The sequence below is a fragment of the Oryctolagus cuniculus genome, chromosome 7 (genome assembly GCF_051225735.1).
Source record: "Oryctolagus cuniculus isolate XC-2025 breed Fujian yellow rabbit chromosome 7, ASM5122573v1, whole genome shotgun sequence".
In the NCBI taxonomy this organism is placed as follows: Eukaryota; Metazoa; Chordata; class Mammalia; order Lagomorpha; family Leporidae; genus Oryctolagus; species Oryctolagus cuniculus.
Window position 1 is genome coordinate 46,582,826 of NC_142873.1, and position 24,675 is coordinate 46,607,500.

Below are 24,675 nucleotides of genomic sequence, written 5' to 3' on the forward strand. Positions count from 1 at the left end.
GCCTTTGGATCATGAGATCCCAAACTGCTGCTTTGGGAAGCTGTTGCCAGAAGGTGCTAAGCCGAGACTGAAGTAGAATGGCAGCAACCACGCTGACTCTCAGAGCTGCTGAGTTTCAATCCTCCTTTTTCCTCATTCTGACTTGATACTTTAGTTTTTACTGCACCACGTTACGGCAAGCAGTTTCAAATCTATCTGAAAGGTGCCAGAGCTATGGCATAGCCGGTAAAACCTCAGCCTGCAGCGTCTGCAACCCATATGGGTATCCATTTCCAATCCAGTTCCCTGCTAAATAGCCTGGGAAAGCAGTGAAAGATGGCCCAGGTGCTTAGGCCCCTGCACCTGCATGGGAGACCTGGAAGAAGCTCCTGGCACCTGGCTTCAGCCTGGCCCAGCCCTGGCCGTTGCAGCCATTTGGAAAGTGAACCACCAGGGCCGGCGCCGCAGCTCACTAGGCTAATCATCCGCCTTGCGGCGCCGGCACACCAGGTTCTAGCCCTGCTCGGGGCGCCGGATTCTGTCCCGGTTGCCCCTCTTCTAGGCCAGCTTTCTGCTGTGGCCCGAGAGTGCAGGGGAGGATGGCCCAGTTCTTGGGCCCTGCACCCCATGGGAGACCAGGATAAGTACCTGGCTCCTGCCATCGGATCAGTGCGGTGCGCCGGCCGCAGCGCGCCAGCCGCGGCGGCCATTGGAGGGTGAACCAACGGCAAAAGGAAGACCTTTCTCTCTGTCTCTCTCTCTCACTATCCACTCTGCCTGTCAAAAAAAAAAAAAAGTGAACCACCAGATGGAAGATTTCCCTCTCCGTCTCTCCCTCTCTATCTGTAATTCTGCCTTTCAAATAAATAAAATAAATAAATCTTTTTAAAAAATCTATCTGAAGAAGCTATAAATAGATTAAGAAGTAAACAATCACATCTCTCAAAGATTGCTTTATAAATATTGGATAAAGACATGTGTGTACTTTGGTTTCTAAATAGTGATACATGTTTCCAATTTTACAACCACTCGTTAGCAGAAGAATCTGTTTCTCCATTAGGATGGAGGAGGGAATAGCCAAGGATGTTTGGGCACCAGAGACTTCCACTCCTGATAGCAGAGGCCTGAGTTCACAGAAACCCAAATGCAGCTCCCAGCAGGCGCTTGCTCTCTGTGCTTAGGGTCCTGTCTGACCCCAGCAGGAGCTGCTGTCACTGAGCAGTCAGTCAATAGGCAGTGAGTGACCACACCATCAACAACTTTTAATCCTTTTCCTGAACACAGCAGGGTATGCCTCCGCGAACAAAGGATCACTAATGAAACCCAGCACCATTTCAAGTGTTAAGTAGTTAAGAAGAATAAAATTTGATCTCTACCTCCAAATAGCTGGTGATATAACTGAAGAGAGACTTGTAGTGAGACAAGTGGAAAATACGCAGTCAAGTGATGGAGGTTTGAATAAGGCCTTGCTGTTCAGCTCCTGCCAGCTGCCTCAGAACAGGTCCAGCTGGGTATGGCTCTGACAGCCAGCGCAGAAACTGCTAAAAAAAAAAAAAAAAGGCAAGATTATGGTGGGTAGAGTCATGGACTTGTTGGTTCAACAGAGATTTCCTGTGTGCTTCCTATCTGGTACCTAGGTATTGAGAATAAAGCAATGAACAAAACAGACCAGTCCCTGCCCTCAGATGGAGCTACATTCTAGTAGGGGGAAATATAAAATATACAGATAAACAAATGACTGTACAGTATGCCGGATGCGGAAAATGTTAGAGAGTAAAAAACAGAGTGAATGTAAGAGAGAAGCAGTCAGGGGAAGCTGAGAGCCTTGCTCTTGAAGAGAGGGAGGACAAGTGACACCGAGCAGAGACCTGCAGGGAGTGAGAAAGGGAACCGGGCAGTGGCTACAAGGGCAAGAGCATCCCAGCAGAGGGAACAGCACATGCCAGTGCCCTGGGGTGGGCAGGCCTGGGATGTTCAAGTGACGACAAGGAGGGTGGCATTGCAGGAGCAGAATGAGCAGCAGTGGAAGAAGATGAGGTCAGAGGTAGTGGGGATCCAACCAAGACACAAATGCAGGCTGCAGGGAGAAGAGGCTTGTCCGGGCCAAAGGGAGCACAATAAAGGAAGGTGCTGAGGCAGGGGAGAGCCGTGGAAGGGAGAGAGGTGCAGTGCCCGGAGCACCTGTAGCACCAGATCAATTCGTTCTATGTGAGCAAACAGGAGAGAAGGCTGCCCGATGAGGAGGGGCTGGGATGACGTCTCCCAGAAAGACACTAAGTTGCTTCTCAGGAAGCATCTGGGCAGGAGCAGCAACTCCAGCACCGGTGCAGAATGGACCCCGTATCAGACAGCCTTTCAGTGAAAGAGGGAAGCATTAGAGAAAATAGAATCTGATGAACAGATGGGGTTCTATGGCAGTCCCAGTGAAAGAAGTCTTAGACTGTATCTGTCAGGGCTTAATTTTTCTGGGTCAGCAATCTGCCTTATTTGTGTGAAAACAAAAATGATTCTGAGATCTCTAATTACATCATTATGTCTGAATCATGAAGAAGAAAATGTATCCCATGCTGGTTTCGGTCTTATTTAAAATCCTCAACAATCATGGTTTAAGAAATAGGTTCTGATGCATAAGGAAAGTCAATCAGAGGTCACGGGTGTGTGGCTCTGGGGTTCTTTACCTTCTTCCAGGTAAATGCGAGACACAGGTGTTCTCTGGGCAAGAAAACGTTGAGTGAGCTGAGCAGGAGCACCACATGCCCCCATTCATTCAGCTACAGCCCCTTCTGAGTGTGGACATGTTGGGCAGGGGTGGGGGTGGGGCCCCCAGTTCTGTAGCTTCTGGCCTGAGTGTGTTTAGAGGCGTCTCACTCAGATGCAACAGGTACTTCGCACTGGGTCATGCTGGGCCGTGAGAAGCATAAGCAGCGGTTTGCACAGCGCTTTTCTGGAGAGGAGCTTCAAACATCCCATGCACCTGTTCCCTTGAGCTGCACAGGGTCCTTCCAACAAGGCCAGGACCACCTAGGCTGAGAAAGGAGGCTCAGAGACTTCCTGAGGCACCCACGGCGCACAGCAGGCAGAGCCAGAATGGGTCCCAGGAATGACCGCCCCAAACGCTGAGCTTCTCCCCTGGGAGGACCAGACTGGACCGGACACCTGCAAATTAACCCTGCAGTCTCCTCTCACCTGTAACAACCAAGATCATGAACAAACACTCTCCATGGAGCTTCTCCCAGAAGGCCCTGGAAGCTGAGGGGCGAAGGCTATGTCCTCAGAAGGTGGCTGCAGAATTGACCTTACACCGTTTGGCCAGGGACCTGGGTCAGGAAATGCGCTCTGCATCAAGAGAGTGAGGGTGGTACAGTGGACAAAGCAGACAGGAGGCCCGGGTTGCTGCAGTCTCCCACGTGGGACAGTGGCAGCTCCCCAGCCCCCGGGGAGAGCAGAGTGGGCATTCAGCAACGTCCCACTCCCTTCTCCCACGAGAACTAAATGTGTCCTTTTCCAAGGTACTTGGATTTTATTTTCTCTGATAGAATATAATACATTTTTAGTCATGCAAATGAGAGAGAACACCAAAGTAAATGGAGATTTCAGAATGAATGGGGTGGAAGTGGAAAGGTAAAAGAGACAGAGGGGGAAAAAAGGCAGCAGGAGAAAGGGACAATGAAAAAGAGATGGAAATGCCCAATGGAGGGGAAGATAAAAGGAAGACAGGAAAGAGAACAGACCGAGGCGATCAGGAGAGGAGAGAGTTTGGGGGGAGGAGAGCCGTGCTCACAAGAGCAGGGAGGCTGTGGCGTCAACCAGGGCAGCTCTGTGACCTGGTGCGTAACCCAGAGGAGGCAGGGCAGCTGCCCAGCACTGACTTATTTACCAAGAAGGTGGGGAAGACAGTCACCCAAAGACAAGTCCTCTCAAAAGAGATTTTCTGAAAGCAAGAATTATAATTCTTTGCATGCCTGTGATTAATCACCCCCAGTACAGCAACTCATGACCACAGGGAGCCCATTCAGCAGGCCCTGCCCTTTAGACACCCAGGGCCACCGCAGGGTGGGGACAGGTCTCCTCTCCTTCTGCAGCAGCCAGAAAACCTTCCCGTCCATGCCTGGGGCCCTCCCAGTACCGGTGTGAAATAGTTTCCTGCACAAATTCAAAAATAAGGAAACATTGTTTCCTCAGATGTCTGGAGTACCTTCTTTAAGTCGATGCTTTTGTTTTGAATAAATAATATAGAGAAAATAAAATGCCCAGGGCACACAATCGACACTTCAGGCTTTTATTGCAGACATCAGGGAAAGGCTCAAATATTTTCGTTACACACAATTTTGGGAGTCACACAGGAGACTCAAATAAATCAAATTAAAGGTAAAAAGATTTAGGCAACAGAACTTAAGCCTAGTGATGGAGACACCCATGTCCCACATCAGAGTACCTGGGTTTGATTCCTGATTCCAGCACCTGATTCCAGCCCCTACCCATGCAGACGCTGGGAGGCAGTGGTGATGCCTTAAGTAATTGGGCACCTGTCACCCACATGGGAGACCTGGGTTGAGTTCCTGGCTCCCACCTTTAGCCCTGGCTCAGCCCCGGCCATTGAAGGCACTTGGAGAATGAGCCAGCAGATGGGAACATCCTCTCTCTCTCTCTCTCGCTCGCTCAAATAAAGAGAGTCCAGGCGTGTGTTCTTTCAGGAAACAGCAGCCTTCTGACCCCAGGGTCCCCTGTGGAGAACAGAAGCAAGTGTCTGCTCCTGGAGCTCTTCACAAGCTCAGTATGACTTGCAGAAGAGAACACTGCGGGGGGGGGGGGGGGGGGGTTCAGAAACCAACTCAACTCACCTGTGTTCACCTTAACTGATTTCCTGGTTCTTACCCATTTGCCTCATCCACGAGATGTGGATGTTGGAGTGTGGATGTTGGAGACTTCTCTACTTCCGTTTACCACAGAAGTTCCATCATCTTGTGAACGACCGTGCAGTAAACAGAGCTGGAGCAATCGCCAACCTCTTTGACAGCAGAGGGACCCAGGGAAGTGTCCGAGAAACACAGAACCGAGGGCCTGGGGCACAACCCGAGGGCAGTGAAGACAGACCATGTGGTGCTCATCATCGCACGACAGCGAGCATCTAAAGCACCCGGGCGCTGCAGCCTCAACACCTCCACATAACAGGTGCTAGGACAGACGGTGAACGAGATCGGGCTTGGGACGAAAGTGGCTCAGATTCAGAATCAACTTACTTCGCACCTGGGAGGTGAGGTCATTCCTGGGTCACACAGTTGAGCTGAGAGCCCTTCGACACCCTGCCAGCACGCTTGGTGGTGCCGTGGTCTCAGAGCGGGTGTGGGATGCTGCTGTCCCTCTGGGGCCAAGCTGTGGACCCAGGACAAATGCAAAATAGGAATGGTGCTCAAAGGAATGCTGAGTTTAACAGCCCACTAGGGAAGAAACAGGTGCAATGGGTTTGATTGGCAGTGAATCAGTCCATTATACAACAGGGTGTTGTCTGCAAATGGGTCTGCTTAAAGGGTGCAATTAAAACCCCTATATAAGCTCCAGGCTCCTCAAGCCCAGTACTCACCAGCTGTCAGGCCTTGCTCCTCCACATCTCTCGGCCACCTCGGTAAGTCTTTCAGAAGAATTCTATTTCTGTTTTTCTAAAAGTTTCTCTTTCTTGGTGTTCGTCAATGGATGATTTGTCTGTGCAGATGTATGTTTGACCTTCTGGATAATTCTAACACTCCTAAAACTGATGAATTCTTATTGGAATTTGAGGAGAAAAGTCCTAGACTTTATCTAAATACTAACATTTTCAAAATACCCCTCTCTGGTCTTCAAGAAAGGTGGCCTCTGAAGAACCATCCCTTCCTAGTCCCCAGCTACCGCAAACTCTGTCTCTCCTCCTCGAGGCTTTGAGCTCCTAACTTTTTTTTTTTTTTTTTTTTTTTTTTTTTTTTTTTTTGGACAGGCAGAATGGACAGTGTGAGAGAAAGACAGAGAGAAAGGTCTTCCTTGTGCCATTGGTTCACCCTCCAATGGCCGCTGCGGCCGGCGCACTGCGGCCGGCACACCGCGCTGATCCGAAGCCAGGAGCCAGGTGCTTTTCCTGGTCTCCCATGGGGTGCAGGGCCCAAGCACTTGGGCCATCCTCCACTGCACTCCCGGGCCATAGCAGAGAGCTGGCCTGGAAGAGGGGCAACCGGGACAGAATCTGGTGCCCTGACCAGGACTAGAACCTGGTGTGCCGGCGCCGCAAGGTGGAGGATTAGCCTATTGAGCCACGGCGCTGGCTGGAACTAACTTCTTCATCTCCCATCGCCAGGGCACACCGTGGCACTGGCCATTTTTTTTTTTTTTTAAGATTTATTTGAAAGTCAGAGTTACACAGAAGGGAGGCAGAGAGAGAGAGGTCTTCCATCCACTGGTTCATTGCCCAGATGGCTGCAACGGCCGGAGCTGCGCTGATCCAAAGGCAGGAGCCAGGAGCTTTTTCCAGGTCTCCAAAGGCTTCCAAGGGCTTGGGCCATCTTCTACTGCTTTCCCAGACCATAGCAGAGAGCTGGATCAGAAGTGGAGCAGCCGGGACTTGAACCGGTGCCCATATGGATGCTGGCACTGCAGGCAGTGGCTTTACCTGCTATGCCACAGCACCAACTCCATGAAATAATTTCATGTGTGTCCAGGGAACTGTAAAGAGGTCAGTGTGGCTGGACAGGAAGACTGGCAGGAACGGAAGGAGGAGAGCCAGGCAGACTGAGTCGTGCTATCTCTGTAGACCAGGGTAAGGAAACCATTTACAAACACTTTGTCAGTTAATTCATTATTATTGTGCTAGCTGCAAACTATCTCAGAGGTCAGGGGCCAGTTTTTTTTTTTATTTTTTTTTTTATTTGAAAGGCAGAGTTACACAGAGAGAAGGAGAGAGAGGTCTTTTTTCATTTTTTTTTAAGATTTATGTTTTATTTATTTGAAAGACAGAGTTAGAGAGAGAGGTAGAGACAGAGAGAGAGGTCTTCACTCCCTAGATGACCACAATGCCCAGAGCTGCACCGATCTGAAGCCAAGAGCCAGGAGCTTCCTCCGTCTACCCAAGTGGGTGCAGGGGCCCAAGGACTTGGGCCATCCTACTGCCTTCCCAGGCCAATAGCAGAGAGCTGAATTAGAATAGAATCAGCAGCCGGCGCCGCGGCTCAATAGGCTAATCCTCCACCTAGCGGCGCCGGCACACCGGGTTCTAGTCCCAGTCGGGGTGCCGGATTCTGTCCCGGTTGCCCTTCTTCCAGGCCAGCTCTCGGCTGTGGCCCGGGAAGACAGTGGAGGATGGCCCAAGTGCTTGGGCCCTGCACCCCATGGGAGACCAGGAGAAGCACCTGGCTCCTGCCTTCAGATCAGCACGGTGCACCGGCTGCAGCGCACTGGCTGCGGCGGCCATTGGAGGGTGAACCAACGGCAAAAGGAAGACCTTTCTCTCTGTCTCTCTCTCTCACTATCCACTCTGCCTGTCAAAAAAAAAAAAAAAAAAAAAGAGAGAGAGAGAGAGAGAATAGAATCAGCTCCCATATGGGATGCCAGTGCTTCAGGCCAGGGCTTTTTTTTTTTTTTTTTTTTTTGACAGGCAGAGTTAGACAGTGAGAAAGGTCTTCCTTCCGTTGGCTGCTATGCCAGAGAGTCGGACTGCAAGAAGAGCAACCGGGACAGAATCCAGTGCCCCAACAGGGACTAGAACCTGGTGTGCTGGCGCCGCAGGCTTTAACCCTCTGCACCAGAGCGCTGGCCCCCAAGAGAGGTCTTTCATCCACTAGTTCACTCTCCCAGATGGGAGCAAAGGCTGGAACTGTGCCCATCCGAAGCCATGAACCAGGACCTTGTGGAGCAGCCAGGACTTGAACCAGCGCTCATATGGGATGCCGGCACTGCAGGCGGCAGCCTTACCTGCTACACCACAGCGCCAGCCCCGCCAGTGGTTCTTCAGGCTGCTTCAGACCAGCATTTTTAAATGCAGAATCTTGGGTCACACCACAGTCCCTGGAGCTGGGTCTGGAGTCTGTGTTTCTCCAGAGCTCCTCCTGGTGACTCTAAAGCACAGCACAGTTTGGAACCACAGACCTAAACTGATGTTCCCCTCAACAAGGTGTCACTCATTGGCTCAGGATTCCGTTCACCAAGGCTTTATTGAAATTCTACTAAATTCCAGGCACTAAGGTAAATATAAAAAACCAGGGGCATGGTGCTGGCCCTCACAGAGTAATCTCTAAAGCAGTCAGATGAGAAGCAAGCAATGAACAGGCACTGTGGCAGGTATCATAACCTGGGTAAATACAAAGAAAATGGTAATTTAATGCAAATTATTCTCTAGACCTGGTCTTTACTTCCTGGGCCCGGTTGTCCAGTGCAGAACACCTCCTGAGACCCTCCCATGAGCACGATCCACAGGGCACACTGCAGATGCGGAAAGAGAGGCCACATTGTCCTTATTCCACGTAGTCTCTGTGCTCTGCGGGCATACAGAGCCAAGGGGGTCTGTGTAGTTTGTGCCCTCTCCTAAGCAGGGAGTACAGCAAGAGCACTGCCATTGGAGACCAACAGTGATCTAAAAACAGCAAGTTTCCAAGGGAGGGGCTAGGGCTGGGTTTCTAAGATTCAGACTGCTGTATTTTAACTAGTGATTGTGGAGCGGGGTGCCTGGAGAAAGCAAAGCCATTTCCCTACTGTGAAATTGGATTTTTTTTTTTTTTTGGTAAAAATGGGAGAAAATTCTAGTGCCCCTAGCCACAAGGAACCACTTGCACTAAGAAGTGAGCAGTGGGAACTCAAAACTGTGAACACATCTGGGGAAAGGGACAATTGGCTTTGTGTTAATTGGCAAATGTTTCAGCCGGCCTCTGGTTTTGTTGGGATGTGATATGCTGTATGTATAGAGTCTACTGAGGTTATAAGGGCCAGAAAAGATGGCTGGCAAAATCTGGGGTTTTGTTCATTTATCTCAATAAAAAGCCACTGGAACTAACCAACTAAGTATCAAGTTTCACAAATGACAGGCCTGGCATTGTGGCGTAGCGGGTAAGGACACTGTCTGCAATGCTGGCATCCCATATGGGAGGTGATTTGAGTCTGGTCTGCTCTGCTTCTGCTCCAGTTCCCTGCTGTTGCACCCAGGAAAGTGGCAGAAGATGGCCCAGGTGTTTCAGCCCCTGCACCCATGTCAAGGACCAGGAGGAGGCTCCTGGCTCCTGGCTTCAAATCCACCTGGCTCCAGCTGCTGTGGCCATTTGGGAAATGGACCAGTGGATAGAGGATCTCTCTGTCTCTCCCCATCTCTCTCTATAACTCTGCCTTTCAAATAAATAGATCTTTAAAAACATTTCACAAATGCCAACTAGACATCGGCATTACAGATAGGTCAAATCTTTACACGGTAACCTGCCTTCCTGGAGGAAGAAGATAGCAACTCTGGAAGTTGAAACAAGTCGGGTGTTTGTTGCATTCCAGGTGCACTCCAGCCAGTGAAACAAGATGCCTCCATGTCTTCTGAGGAGCACCGTCTGCATCTTTGATGTTTTCCACAAGCACGCAAGAAGCAATGGAGACTGTCAGAGGCTGGACAAGGCAGAGCTCAAGAAGCTTCTAAAGCATGAGTTTGGATTGGCCATGGAGGTAAGGACAGGTGCTCGCTCACTCTCCCCGCCCATTGTCTTCTTGGTTCCCATGACACCAGCCTCTCCTGGCTTTCCTCCTACCTCTCTAGATGTTACTTCAGGTTTCTCTTGGTCTGACCCTCATTTAAAGCTTGATATTCTCTGGCATTCCCTCCTCACTCCGTGCACTTGCCCTGGTGACTGTCCTGACTGCTACAAGCACTCTGCGTGCTGAGACTTTCAGGGTCTCCTCATCAGCCGGATCTCTCTCCTGAGCTGCAGACACACTGAGCCTCTCCAATAGATGGCACACAAAGCACCTCCAACTCAATTTGTGCAAAACTGCCCCCAGATATATCCATATCTCTACGAATAGAACAGCTCTGCCTGTTTGTCTATCCAAACCAGGAACTTAGGCACCAGTCTTGATGCCTCCATCTCTTTCACCTGTTACATCGAATGTAACTGATCATATTCAATCACCAAGCCTTGCTGATTCTGACTTCTAAGTAAATATCACTCAGACCCAGCCACCGTCCTCCTAACCAGATTCCCTGCAATGGTCCAGGCCACCAGCATCTCTGACCTGAACGATTACAAGAGTCTCCTAATAGGTCTCCCCACCCCTAGTTGTGCCCCTCCACGTCACCACTACCCACAATCTACTACCTAACTTCAGCCAAAGTGATCTTGTCTGGGCTTCTGTCTTAGCAGGCTCCCATTTCACCCCTGTGGCACTTATAGTGTTCACTCACCTGCAGAGGCAGCAATCATAGCTATTATGTTTTCCTCTGTGTCTCTACCAACTGGCACATATTCATGTATTCATTCATTTGATTAATATTTACTAAGCATCCATATGTGCCAGGTATATTTCTAGACCCTGGGAAATGTTAATAAATAAAACAGAAATAGTGCTGCCTTCAGAAAAATGTATGCACAATAAGTAAGTAACTGTTATGTTCTGTATGGAAGTAAGAGAAGGTTCTTTGAGGAAGTGACATTGAAGAAGAGACTTCAATGTGTAGAACTTGACTGGGTTCAAAGTAAGAAGAAGAGTGTTCCAGAAAAAAGAAAAGTATGACTAAAGTCTCAAGTCAGGAAATAATTTCATGTGTCCGGGGAACTAGCTGGACAGAAAGACTGGCAGGAGTGGAAGGAGGAACACCAGGCAGACACTGAGTCATGCTATCTCTGTAGACCAAGGTAAGGAATTTGGATATTTTCCCTAAATGTAACAGGAAGCTATTACAGATTTCTGAACAGAGGAATAGCAAAATCTAATTTATATTTTTTAATTTCATTTGGCATGTGAGTGGGGGATAAATTGTAAAGAGGCAGAGAGGTCAATTCATAGGATACTGCAATAGTACAGGCAAAAGGGTATGGCTCCTTTGTTTGGGGCCCAAGAAATGAAGAAAATAAATGGATAGGGGCCGGCACCGGGGTGTAGAAGGTTAAGTCTCTACCTGTAGGGCTGGCATCCCATATGGGCGCTGGTTCGAGTCCCAGCTGCTCTACTTCTGATCCAGCTCCCTACTAATGCACCTAGGAAAGCAGTGGAAGATGGCCCAAGTGCTTGGGCCCCTGCCACCCATGTGGGACACCTGGATGGAGTTCTAGGCTTCAGCCTGGCCCAGTTCCAAACATTGAAGCCATTTGGGGAATTAACCAGAGGATGGAAGATCTCAATCTCTCTCTCTCTCTCTCTCTCTCTCTCTCTCTCTCTCTCTCTCCCTCCCTCCCTCCCTCCCTCCCTTTCAAATAAATAAATAAGTCTTATGAAAAGAGAAGGAGAAGGAGGAAGGAAGGAAGGAAGGGAGGGAGGGTAATGAACTCCAGAGCATGAATAGATTTTGCCTTTGATAGAAACAAGAACTTTTATTGCCTCAGAAAAGAGACTACATATCCAGAATGTTTGTTCCTTTGCTGGATTTCTGATTTGGTGACTTGTATTTTATTTTATTTTTTAATTATTTATTTATTTATTTGAAAGACAGAATTAGAAAGAGAGAGAGAAAGAAAGAAAAATCTTCCATCTGATGGCCATAACAGCCAGGGCTGGACCAGGCTGAAGCCAGGAGCCTGGAACTCCGTCTGTGTCTCCCATGTGGGTGACAGGAGTCCAGACACTTGAGCCATCCTCTGCTGCTTTCTCAGGAGCATTAGCAGGGAGCTGGATAGGAAGTGGAGCAGCTGGAACTTGAATAGGTGTCCATATGGGATGCTAACATCATATCTGCATCTTAACCTGCTGCACCACAACACCAGCCCCCTAAGTTTGCGTCTAAGAGTTTTATACCTTCAGACCAATGATCCATTTTGAGTTAATTTTTGTATGTGGGGTAATGTAAGAGGCCAGCTTCACTCTCTTGCATGTGAATATCCAGTTGTCTCAAGAGCATTCATTGAAAAAAAAAAAAAAACCTATCCCATTAAATTTTCTTGGTACTCTCATGGAAAATCAATTGACCATAAATTTAAGAGTTATTCATTTCTTGCTATAATTCTGCATTTGCATCTTACTATCATTTCTTATACTCTTAAGAATCTCCTCTAGCATTCCTTGTTGTAGCAGCATCATTTGTTTGTTTTCTGAATTTTTAATTAATTTTATTTATTTGGAAAACAGAGACTTTCCATTCATGGTTTACTACTCAAATGCCTGCAACAGTCGGGGCTGGGCCAGGCTGAAGCCAAATCCAGGTCTCCACAAGGGTAGCAGTGACCCAACTATCAGCTTCCTCCTTGAGCTATTACCTGCTGCCTCCCGGGGGGCACATTAGCAGGAAGCTGGAATTGATAATGGAGCCAGGAGTCAAATCCAAGTGTATTTTATTTTTGAAACATGAAACACAGTTATCAATGAGAGCTGGGGAAGGAAAATTGGTGTTAGTGGCCGGTGCCACAGCTCACTAGGCTAATCCTCCACCTAGCGGCGCCGGCACACCAGGTTCTAGTCCCGGTCGGGGCGCCGGATTCTGTCCTGGTTGCCCCTCTTCCAGGCCAGCTCTCGGCTGTGGCCCGGGAGTGCAGTGGAGCATGGCCCAAGTCCTTGGCCCCTGCACCCACATGGGAGACCAGGAGGAAGCACCTGGCTCCTGCCATCAGATCAGCGCGGTGCGCCAGCCGCAGCGGCCATTGGGGGGTGAACCAACGGTAAAGGAAGACCTTTCTCTCTGTCTCTCTCTCTCTCTCACTGTCCACCCTGCCTGTCAAAAAAAAAAAAAATGGTGTTAGTGATTAATAAAATACTTAACAGGGGAGGACATTTGGCCTAGCAGTTAAGATGCCAGTGGAGACCCCTGTGTCCCATATCAGAGTGCCTGGGTCCAAGTCTGGCTCTGCTCCTAATCCAGCTTCCTGTTAATACACAAACTGAGAAGCAGCAGACAATAGCACAAATGCTTGGGCCCCTGCCACCCATGTGGATAGGGTTTCTGTCTCTTGCCTTAAGCCTTGCCTAATCCTTGGCTTTTGCAGGCATGTGGTGAACAAACCAGTGGATGGAAGACCTCTCTCTCTCTCTCTCTCTCTCATAAATAAAGAAGGAAATAAACATTTTAAAACAGAAATTATTGAAGGGCAGGCATTGTGGAGCAGTGGATTAAGCCAAAGCTTGAGACAACCACATCCCACATCAGAGTGCTGGTTTGAGTCCTGGCCTCTCCACTAATTTTTTTAAGATACATTTATTTATTTGAAAGTCACTGAAAGTCAAAGTTACAAAGAGAGAAAGAGAGAGAGAGAGAGCGCACTTCCATCTGCTGTTTCACTCCCCAGATGGCCACAATGGCCAGGGCTGAGTCAGACCGAGGCCAGGATCCAGAAGCTTCACCCGCGTCTTCCACACAGGTGCAGAGGCCCAAGCCCTTGAGCCATCTTCCACTGCTTTCCCAGGAGCATTAGCAGGGAGCTGGATTGGAAGTGCAGCAGTCAGGATGCTACCGTTGCCGGCAGAGGCTTTACTAACTACATGACTATGCCTGTTCTATAACTTCCACTTTTGATATAACTTCTTGCCAATGTACCTGCAAATGCACCAGACAACAGTTCAAGTACTGGGATCCTTGCCACCATGAGAGGGGCCTTGACTGAGTGCCTGGCTCCTGGGCTTTGGTCCAGTCATGGTTATTAAAGGATATTTGGGCCCAGCGCCACGGCTCAATAGGCTAATCCTCCACCTAGCGGTGCCGGCACACCAGGTTCTAGTCCCGGTCGGGGCGCCGGATTCTGTCCCGGTTGCCCCTCTTCCAGGCCAGCTCTCTGCTGTGGCCAGGGAGTGCAGTGGAGGATGGCCCAGGTGCTTGGGCCCTGCACCCACGTGGGAGACCAGGAGAGGCACCTGGCTTCTGCCTTTGGATCAGCGCGGTGCACCGGCCGCAGCGAACCGGCCGCAGCGGCCATTGGAGGGTGAACCAACGGCAAAAGGAAGACCTTTCTCTCTGTCTCTCTCTCTCTCACTGTCCACTCTGCTTGTCAAAAAATAAAAAAAATTTAAAAAAGAAAAAAAAGGATATTTGGGGAATCTTAACGGAGAATGGGACTGGGAAGGGGAGAGATTGAGAGTGTGAGTGTGAGGGCGGGTATGGTGGGAAGAATAACTATACTCCTAAAGTTGTACTTATGAAATTTGTATTCCTTAAAAAACAAATTAATTAATTAACAAAAAAAATGATAAAGAATATTTGGGGAGTGAACAAGCAGATGGGAGATCTCTCTCTCTGCTGACCCCTAATCTCCTACTCTCCGTCCATGTCTCTGCCTTCCAAATAAATACAAATAAAGAAATTTTAAAATATCACCCAATGAGATAACTAACAAAAAGAACTAGAAAACTATCGAATGTACCCTAGGTAACACAGAAGAAATAAGAAAAGGTAAAAATGACTAATAAATGACTTCTTTTCTTGATCTTGTTTTCTCATAGATAGCAAATAATTCTGAGACAGCAGAAAAAATCTTCCAACAGCTGGATCAAGATAGTGACAAAGCAATTGATTTCAAAGAGTTTATTTTGCTGATGTTCGGAATAACAAAAGCCTATTACACATGGATAAAACCTCTTGTCTGTCCTGAATTAAAGGAAAAGGAGAGAAGATCTGAAATTCAAGGACAGCAAGCAACAGGGTTAAAAGATGGGCAACAAGAAAAAGAAAAATTCCAAGAGAGAGGCCAGAGCCAAGAGTCTCAGGGTACTCAGAGATATGAAGTGAGAGACCAAACCCGGACACTCCGTGATGAAAGTCTTGGAGTAAGAGACCAGAGTTTAGAGTCACAGCATGTTAGAAGGCTCCAAGTCAGGGACCAGAGCCCTGAGCCACAAAAGATTGGAGGGCATCAGGTGAGGGACCAAACCCAAATATTCGAGGATAATAGGAGTTACCAGGGGAGAAACCAGAACCTAAATTACCAAGATTCTGAGAATCACCAACTAGAAGAGCAAATGCCAACACTAGGGCATAATGAAAGGCATCAAGTAAGAGACTGGAACCCAGAATCTCAAGACGTTCAGAGATACAACATGAGAGACCATATCCCGAAACCAAGTGACTATGGAGGTCTTCAAGTGAGAGACCAGAGGCTAGAAGACCATGATTATTCAAGAGAGGATGAGAGACTGGGAGTTAGTGATCAGAACCCAATACCACACGAAAATGGGAAATACAAAGTCAAAATTCAGACCCCAGTGACAAAGAATGACGAAAAAGGCCAAGTGAGAGACCTGAGTCCAGAGCCAAGGAATTATGGGAAACACCAAGCGAGAGACACGAGCTCAGAGCACAAAAATTATGAGAGATATCAATTTAGGGAGCAGAGCACAGTCCCCAGACAATATGAAAGACTGCAAGATAGTGACCAAACCCCAGGACCAATGGATGATGGAAGACATGAAGTGAGAGATCCGAGCCCACAACTCAGTAATGAAGGGGAACACCAAGTTGAGGAACAGAGAACAGCTGCCACAGAGAATGAGAGGCATCAAGATAGGGACACAATCCCAGAGACAGGGGACAATGGGAGAAGTGACATGAGAGAGCAGAGACCAAATGCAAGATACTATGAAAGATGCCAAAATACTGACCAAATACCAGGACGAAGGGATGATGGTAGATGTCAAGTGAGAGATCTCAGCCCAAAACACAGGAATGATGAAGGACACAAAGTCAGGGAGCAGGGATCAGCTGCAACAGAAGATGAAAAGCACCAAGTGAGAGATGCAGGACCAGCCCCCAGGGATGATTGGAGACCCGCACTTAGGGAGCAGAGAACAGCACCCATAGATGATGAGAGGTACCAAGTGAGAGATGCAAGGCCAGGACCCAGGGATGATGGAAGACCCCTACTTAGGGAGCAGAGAACAGCACCCATAGATGATGAGAGGTACCAAGTGAGAGATGCAAGGCCAGCCCCCAGGGATGATGGGAGACCCCCACTTAGGGAGCAGAGAACAGCACCCATAGATGATGAGAGGTACCAAGTGAGAGATGCAAGGCCAGCCCCCAGGGATGATGGGAGACCCCCACTTAGGGAGCAGAGAACAGCACCCATAGATGATGAGAGGTACCAAGTGAGAGATGCAAGGCCAGCCCCCAGGGATGATGGGAGACCCCCACTTAGGGAGCAGAGAACAGCTTCCACAGAAGATGAGAGGGACCAAGTGAGAGACGCAAGACCAGCCCCCAGGGATGATTGGAGACCCGCACTTAGGGAGCAGAGAACAGCACCCATAGATGATGAGAGGTACCAAGTGAGAGATGCAAGGCCAGCCCCCAGGGATGATGGGAGACCCCCACTTAGGGAGCAGAGAACAGCACCCATAGATGATGAGAGGTACCAAGTGAGAGATGCAAGGCCAGCCCCCAGGGATGATGGGAGACCCCCACTTAGGGAGCAGAGAACAGCACCCATAGATGATGAGAGGTACCAAGTGAGAGATGCAAGGCCAGCCCCCAGGGATGATGAGAGACCCCCACTTAGGGAGCAGAGAACAGCACCCATAGATGATGAGAGGTACCAAGTGAGAGATGCAAGGCCAGCCCCCAGGGATGATGAGAGACCCCCACTTAGGGAGCAGAGAACAGCTTCCACAGAAGATGAGACGCACCAAGCTAGAGATGCAAGGCCAGGACCCAGGGATGATGGGAGACCCCCACTTAGGGAGCAGAGAACAGCTTCCACAGAAGATGAGAGGTACCAAGTGAGAGACGCAAGACCAGCCCCCAGGGATGATTGGAGACCCGCACTTAGGGAGCAGAGAACAGCACCCATAGATGATGAGAGGTACCAAGTGAGAGATGCAAGGCCAGCACCCAGGGATGATGGGAGACCCGCACTTAGGGAGCAGAGAACAGCACCCATAGATGATGAGAGGTACCAAGTGAGAGATGCAAGGCCAGCCCCCAGGGATGATGAGAGACCCCCACTTAGGGAGCAGAGAACAGCTTCCACAGAAGATGAGACGCACCAAGCTAGAGATGCAAGGCCAGGACCCAGGGATGATGGGAGACCCCCACTTAGGGAGCAGAGAACAGCTTCCACAGAAGATGAGAGGTACCAAGTGAGAGACGCAAGACCAGCCCCCAGGGATGATTGGAGACCCGCACTTAGGGAGCAGAGAACAGCACCCATAGATGATGAGAGGTACCAAGTGAGAGATGCAAGGCCAGCCCCCAGGGATGATGGGAGACCCCCACTTAGGGAGCAGAGAACAGCACCCATAGATGATGAGAGGTACCAAGTGAGAGATGCAAGGCCAGCCCCCAGGGATGATGGGAGACCCCCACTTAGGGAGCAGAGAACAGCACCCATAGATGATGAGAGGTACCAAGTGAGAGATGCAAGGCCAGCCCCCAGGGATGATGGGAGACCCCCACTTAGGGAGCAGAGAACAGCTTCCACAGAAGATGAGAGGGACCAAGTGAGAGACGCAAGACCAGCCCCCAGGGATGATTGGAGACCCGCACTTAGGGAGCAGAGAACAGCACCCATAGATGATGAGAGGTACCAAGTGAGAGATGCAAGGCCAGCCCCCAGGGATGATGGGAGACCCCCACTTAGGGAGCATAGAACAGCACCCATAGATGATGAGAGGTACCAAGTGAGAGATGCAAGGCCAGCCCCCAGGGATGATGAGAGACCCCCACTTAGGGAGCAGAGAACAGCTTCCACAGAAGATGAGAGGTACCAAGTGAGAGACGCAAGACCAGCCCCCAGGGATGATTGGAGACCCGCACTTAGGGAGCAGAGAACAGCACCCATAGATGATGAGAGGTACCAAGTGAGAGATGCAAGGCCAGCCCCCAGGGATGATGGGAGACCCCCACTTAGGGAGCAGAGAACAGCACCCATAGATGATGAGAGGTACCAAGTGAGAGATGCAAGGCCAGCCCCCAGGGATGATGAGAGACCCCCACTTAGGGAGCAGAGAACAGCACCCATAGATGATGAGAGGTACCAAGTGAGAGATGCAAGGCCAGCCCCCAGGGATGATGAGAGACCCCCACTTAGGGAGCAGAGAACAGCTTCCACAGAAGATGAGACGCACCAAGCTAGAGATGCAAGGCCAGGACCCAGGGATGATGGGAGACCCCCACTTAGGGAGCAGAGAACAGCTTCCACAGAAGATGAGAGGTACCAAGTGAGAGACGCAAGACCAGCCCCCAGGGATGATTGGAGACCCGCACTTAGGGAGCAGAGAACAGCACCCATAGATGATGAGAGGTACCAAGTGAGAGATGCAAGGCCAGCACCCAGGGATGATGGGAGACCCGCACTTAGGGAGCAGAGAACAGCACCCATAGATGATGAGAGGTACCAAGTGAGAGATGCAAGGCCAGCCCCCAGGGATGATGAGAGACCCCCACTTAGGGAGCAGAGAACAGCTTCCACAGAAGATGAGACGCACCAAGCTAGAGATGCAAGGCCAGGACCCAGGGATGATGGGAGACCCCCACTTAGGGAGCAGAGAACAGCTTCCACAGAAGATGAGAGGTACCAAGTGAGAGACGCAAGACCAGCCCCCAGGGATGATTGGAGACCCCCACTTAGGGAGCAGAGAACAGCACCCATAGATGATGAGAGGTACCAAGTGAGAGATGCAAGGCCAGCACCCAGGGATGATGGGAGACTCCCACTTAGGGAGCAGAGAACAGCACCCATAGATGATGAGAGGTACCAAGTGAGAGATGCAAGGCCAGCCCCCAGGGATGATGAGAGACCCCCACTTAGGGAGCAGAGAACAGCTTCCACAGAAGATGAGACGCACCAAGCTAGAGATGCAAGGCCAGGACCCAGGGATGATGAGAGACCCCCACTTAAGGAGCAGAGAACAGCTTCCACAGAAGATGAGCGGGACCAAGTGAGAGATGCAAGGCCAGCACCGAGGAATGATGAGATACACCAACTTAGGGAGAAGAGAACAGCTTCTACAGAAAATGAGAAGCACCAAGCTAGAGATGCAAGACTAGCCCCCAGGGATGATTGGAGACCCGCACTTAGGGAGCAGAGAACAGCTTCCACAGAAGATGAGAGGTACCAAGTGAGAGACGCAAGACCAGCCCCCAAGGATGATTGGAGACCCGCACTTAGGGAGCAGAGAACAGCACCCATAGATGATGAGAGGTACCAAGTGAGAGATGCAAGGCCAGCCCCCAGGGATGATGGGAGACCCCCACTTAGGGAACAGAGAACAGCTTCCACAGAAGATGAGAGGGACCAAGCCAGAGATGCAAGACCAGCACCCAGGGATGATGGGAGACCCCCACTTAGGGAGCAGAGAACAGCTTCCACAGAAGACGAGAGGTGCCAAGGGAGAGATGCAAGACCAGCCCCCAGGGATAATAGGAAACACCAAGTCAGGGAGCAGAGAACAGCTTCCACAGAAGATGAAAGACACCAAGTGGGAGATAAAATCCCAGAGTTAAGAAATGGTGGTAGAAATGACACGAGGGAGCAGAGACCATATCCAAGACGGTATGAAAGATGCCAAGATTATGATCAATCCCCAGGACCAAGGAATGATGGGAAACGTCTGGTGAGAGACCTGAGCCTACAACTCCAGAATGATTGGAGACACCAAATTAGGGAGCACAAATCAGAACCCAGAGATGAAGGGAGACACCAAGAAGAGAGTCCAACTCCAGCAGAAGATAAGAGATATCTAGTGATAAATGAAAACCCAGCATTAAGGAATGACAGGAGGAGCCAAGTGAGGGACCAGGACTCTGAACCCAAGAGTGATGGGAGTCACCCAGTTAGGGAGCAGAGACCAGCACTAAGACAATATGAAAGATTCCAACAGAGAGACCAGATTCTTGTAACAAGGGAGGATGAGAGAAGTCCAGTGGGGAATCTGAGCACTAAACCCAGAAATGATGAGGCCCGCCAAGCTAGGGAGCAGAGACAGGAACCCAGGTACGATGGCAGAAGTCAAGGTAGGGAGCAGAGCTCAGCTCTACAACAACAAGGAAGAACTCAACTTAGAGAACAGATCCCCACACCAAGGGATAAGGAGAGAAGACAAGAGAGAGACCTGAACCCTGAGCCCAGCAATGATGGAAGAGGTCAACTTACAGGTTATAGACCAGCTCTAAGACAACACGAAGGATTCCAGCATGAAGACAAGATCCCCTCACCCGGGGATGATGAGAGAAACCAAGTGGGAGACTTCAAGAGACACCAAATGAAAGACGTGAGACAAGAACCCAAGCATGCTGGGAGAAGTCAACTTAGAGAGCAGAGACCAGCTCCAAAACCAAAAGAAAGACCACAGCATAGAGACTGGATCCCTGCAGTAAGGGATGACGAGAGAAGCCAGATGAGAGATGTGAGCTTTGGCCCCAGGAATGATGGAAGCAACCATGAGAGAGGCCTGAACCCAGAATTTAGGAATTATGGAAGACACCAAGGAGGAGATGCGAGACCAGGACCAAGGAGCAATTTGAGACAAGAGATTGGAGAGCAAAGGCAACCTTTAAGAAAGGCGGAGGATTACCATGGGGGCAACAGTGAGAGGAGCTCTGGAATAGGCCTGTCTCTGAGAGAGCCAGACCATGAAACAGAAGAGCAACTGTGGGTAGAACAAGAGCAGAATCATTTGACCAAGCAAGAGAAAGCTGAGCCGAGGGATTCAAATCCTTGGGAGTCAGCATCCACCAGAAAAATTGGACCAATAAGCTGTGAGCTGTACTTCTGTTCCAGACAGAACGGTAACTGGGTATGCTATTGCCTACAGGGTCCATCTGAAGGAACCAATACAAGAAATCAGCTCTCTACAGGTTCAGAGGTGTCTACGAGTCACAGGAGCGGAGGAAGACCTGACCACCTCCCAGTCTGGGATCCAGAAGAAGAATATTTGTACCAAGATGCAGAAGAAGCATGGGAAGATGATGTTGGTGGCCAGCAGCATGAGCTCTATCATGCATTGAACAACATCGGCTCCTTGCAAGATGAATTCTGAAGTCACTTCCAAATGCTCCAAGAAAGTCTGGTGCCCAGCTGGCTAAACAGGTTGATTGAGGCATTCTTTTCTCTATGATTTGTTTCTTTCTCTGGGAACCTCAGACATCTAGCTCTAATCTTTAATAAGTACAGTTCTTCAGCTTTTGGTTTCTGGCCTCCAACGTTGTTTAGGAATCTTGTAGTGAAAAGAATTGAATGTTATACAGCATCCTCCAACAACCCTATGATTCTAATATCAATGAATCATAACTAACTCTCTTGAGGTGCATCTGAAGGACCTGCATATTCAAATCATAAACCTGGTAAACTTTCAAAATAAATCATCAACAAGCAAGAATTTATCCTTGGTTTTCTTCTATTCCCAGATTTGAAGCTAAGGTACAACACCGTAGTCACCAGCTCTAGAATGGAGTGGTTTTTTTCTGTGTGTGTGTGTGTGTGTGAAATTTATTTACTTAGTTGAGGAGTTACAGAGAGAGAGAGAGAAAGAGAGTGAGATAGACATTTTCCATTTACTGGTTCACGCCCCATATGGCCACAATGGCTGGGGCTGCGCCAAGCCAAAGCCAGGACTCAGATGCTTCTTCCAGGTCTCCCATGTGGGTGCAGAGGCCCAAGGACTTGGGCCATCCTCCACTGCTTTCCCAGGCCACCAACAGGGAGCTGTATCAGAAGTGGAGCAGCTGGGGCTCAAACCGGCATTGCAGGCAGCAGTCTCACGACAATGCCAGCCCCTGGAGTTTATTTTTCACTCAGGCAACAAATATTCTCTTACCCATTCGTTCATGTTTATAATATTCACCTACTGAAGTTAACCTACAGTTAAAGTGCAATAAATTTCAAAAAGCATAAATGCAATCACATTTAATGATATTACAATAAAACTGGAAATTAATAATAGGTAAATAATCAAAAATACTCAAAAATATTAGCTTTTCTCTAACTCATAATAGGAAGGAAAGCAAAACTTTTAATATAACAACAAAAAGTCACTAAGCATTGAAATCTATAGATGTAATTAATCTTCAACACTTTCACTAAACAAGAAAAAATAAGGAATCAACTAAGTATTCAACAAGTTAGAAAAGTAAGACACATAATGGACCTAACAAAAGCAGAAAAGCAGAATATTATTTAGCCCTAAAAATGAAGGAGATCCTGCCATTTGTGACAACTTGGATAAAGCTAGAAGACACTATGCAAAGTGAAATAAGCCACTCAGAGAAAAGCAAATACCACATGGTGTCACTCCCACAAGGCATCTGAAACTGGCAAACTCTTATAAGCAAAGAATGCAGTGTTCGTTGCAGGGCCTGGGGATGCTGAGGAACAAGAAACCGGTTTTCAGTGGGTATAAAGTTTCTGTTATACAAGACAAATATGGCCGGCGCCGCAGCTCACTAGGCTAATCCTCCGCCTTGCGGCACCAGCACACCGGGTTCTAACCCCGGTCAGGGCGCCAGATTCTGTGCCGGTTGCCCCTCTTCCTGGCCAGCTCTCTGCTGTGGCCTGGGTGTGCAGTGGAGGATGGCCCAAGTCCTTGGGCCCTGCACCCCATGGGAGACCAGGAGAAGTACCTGGCTCCTGCCATAGGATCAGCGCGGTATGCCGGCCGCAGCACGCCGGCCGTGGTGGCCACTGGAGGGTGAACCAACGGCAAAGGAAGACCTTTCTCTCTGTCTCTCTCTCTCACTGTCCACTCTGCCTGTCAAAAAAAAAAAAAAAGACAAATACGTTCTTGGAGGTCTGGGTACAATACAATACCTGTTGTAGACAACATGACATTGTGCACGTCACAGTATATAAAAACATACATCTGGGCTGGCGCCATGGCTCACTTGGTTAATCCTCTACCTGTGGCGCCGGCATCCCATATGGGTGCCAGGTTCTAGTCCCAGTTGCTCCTCTTCCAGTCCAGCTCTCTGCTGTGGCCTGGGAGTTGTGGCAGTGGAGGATGGTCCAAGTGCTTGGGCCCTGCTCCCGCATGGGAGAGCAGGAGGAAGCTCCTGGCTCCTGGCTCCTGGCTCCTGGCTTCGGATCGGCGCAGCGCTGGCTGTAGCGGCCATTTGGGGGGTGAACCAACGGAAGGAAGACCTTTCTCTCTCTCTCTCTCTCTCTCTCTCTCTCTGTAACTCTACCTGTCAAAAAAAAAAAAAAGGCATACATCTCATGTTAAATGTTCTTACTGAAAAGAGACCAAAAAATAATGCAAGAATTTTTTGGAGGTAGTGTGTATGCTTAGCGCACTGCTTGAGATGATGGTGTCCGTGTGGGTGTGTGTCCAAACCGGGCAAGATGGACACATTTCATGTGTGCAGCTTTTTGTATATTTATTACCCCTCAGATGTATTTTTCACTGAAAGTCAGAGATGGAGGGAGAAACAGAGAGAGAGAGATCTTCCATCTGCTGCTTCACTCTCTAGATGGCCACGCCAGCCAGTGCTGGGCCAGGCCAAAGCCAGGAGCCAGGAACCAGGAGCTTCATCCAGGTCTCCCACAAGGGTGGCAGAGGTGCAAGCATTTGGGCCATCTTCCACTGCTTTCTCAGGCACACTAGCAGGGACCTAGATTAGAAGTGAAGCTGCCAGGAGTTGAACTGGTGCCCACGTGGGATGCCGGCGTCACAAATGGAGGCTTAACCCGCTATTCCACAATGCCAGCCCCCATTCCTACACTTTAGCCACATAAGATATACAAAGATTTAAAGAGCTTTAAGGTTTTTCCCCCCAAAGTTAGCTTTTACAGTTTTTTCCCCCAGAGGCAGCATAACCCTAAACTGCAAATCAATCCCATATATAAGTTCAAGTGAAAACTCTGACAAAATAGTAGCCAAGAACAGTTCTTTAAATGTGGGACCTCCTACTGGGATGGTGTCTGGCACAGCAGCTAACTCGCTGCTTGGGAGGCCTGCATATTGGAGAGCAAGGGTTTGAGTCCCTGCTCCACCCAAAAACAGGTGGAGGATTAACCAAGTGAGCCATGGCGCCAGCCCAGATGTATGTTTTTATATACTGTGACGTGCACAATGTCATGTTGTCGACAACAGGTATTGTATTGTACCCAGACCTCCAAGAACGTATTTGTCTTTTTTTTTTTTTTTTTGACAGACAGAGTGGACAGTGGACAGTGAGAGAGAGAGACAGAGAGAAAGGTCTTCCTTTGCCGTTGGTTCACCCTCCAATGGCCGCCGCGGCCAGCACGCTGCGGCTGGCGCACCGCACTGATCCGATGGCAGGAGCCAGGTACTTATCCTGGTCTCCCATGGGGTGCAGGGCCCAAGCACTTGGGCCATCCTCCACTGCCTTCCCGGGCCACAGCAGAGAGCTGGCCTGGAAGAGGGGCAACCGGGACAGAATCCGGCGCCCCGACCAGGACTAGAACCCGGTGTGCCGGCGCCACTAGGCAGAGGATCAGCCCGTTAAGCCGCGGCGCCGGCCCAGGAACTTTCTTCTATTTGTGTATTCATAGCACCTGTGAAATACACTGGCATAAAGAGTCTTCTATAATAAAACAACTTAATGTACTAGGAATAGTTAATGTGAAATTCATCTACGATATAAAACTGGGCCGGCCTGGAGAGGAGGTGGGAGAAGGAAGT

The 24,675-nt window shown here is 49.4% G+C and overlaps 1 protein-coding gene across 1 annotated transcript in view; it reads left to right on the forward strand.

Moving 5' to 3' along the window:
• Positions 1 to 5,142: 5,142 nt before the first annotated feature.
• Positions 5,143 to 24,675, forward strand: part of LOC149125518 (uncharacterized) — a 49,952-nt gene continuing 30,419 nt past the window's right edge. Inside the window, exons 1-3 of the mRNA XM_089299384.1 lie at positions 5,143 to 5,602; positions 9,469 to 9,633; positions 14,545 to 15,998. Coding sequence (XP_089155510.1) covers positions 9,493 to 9,633; positions 14,545 to 15,998 — 1,595 coding nt within the window. The 5' untranslated portion in view covers positions 5,143 to 5,602; positions 9,469 to 9,492. The remainder of the gene's footprint in view (positions 5,603 to 9,468; positions 9,634 to 14,544; positions 15,999 to 24,675) is intronic.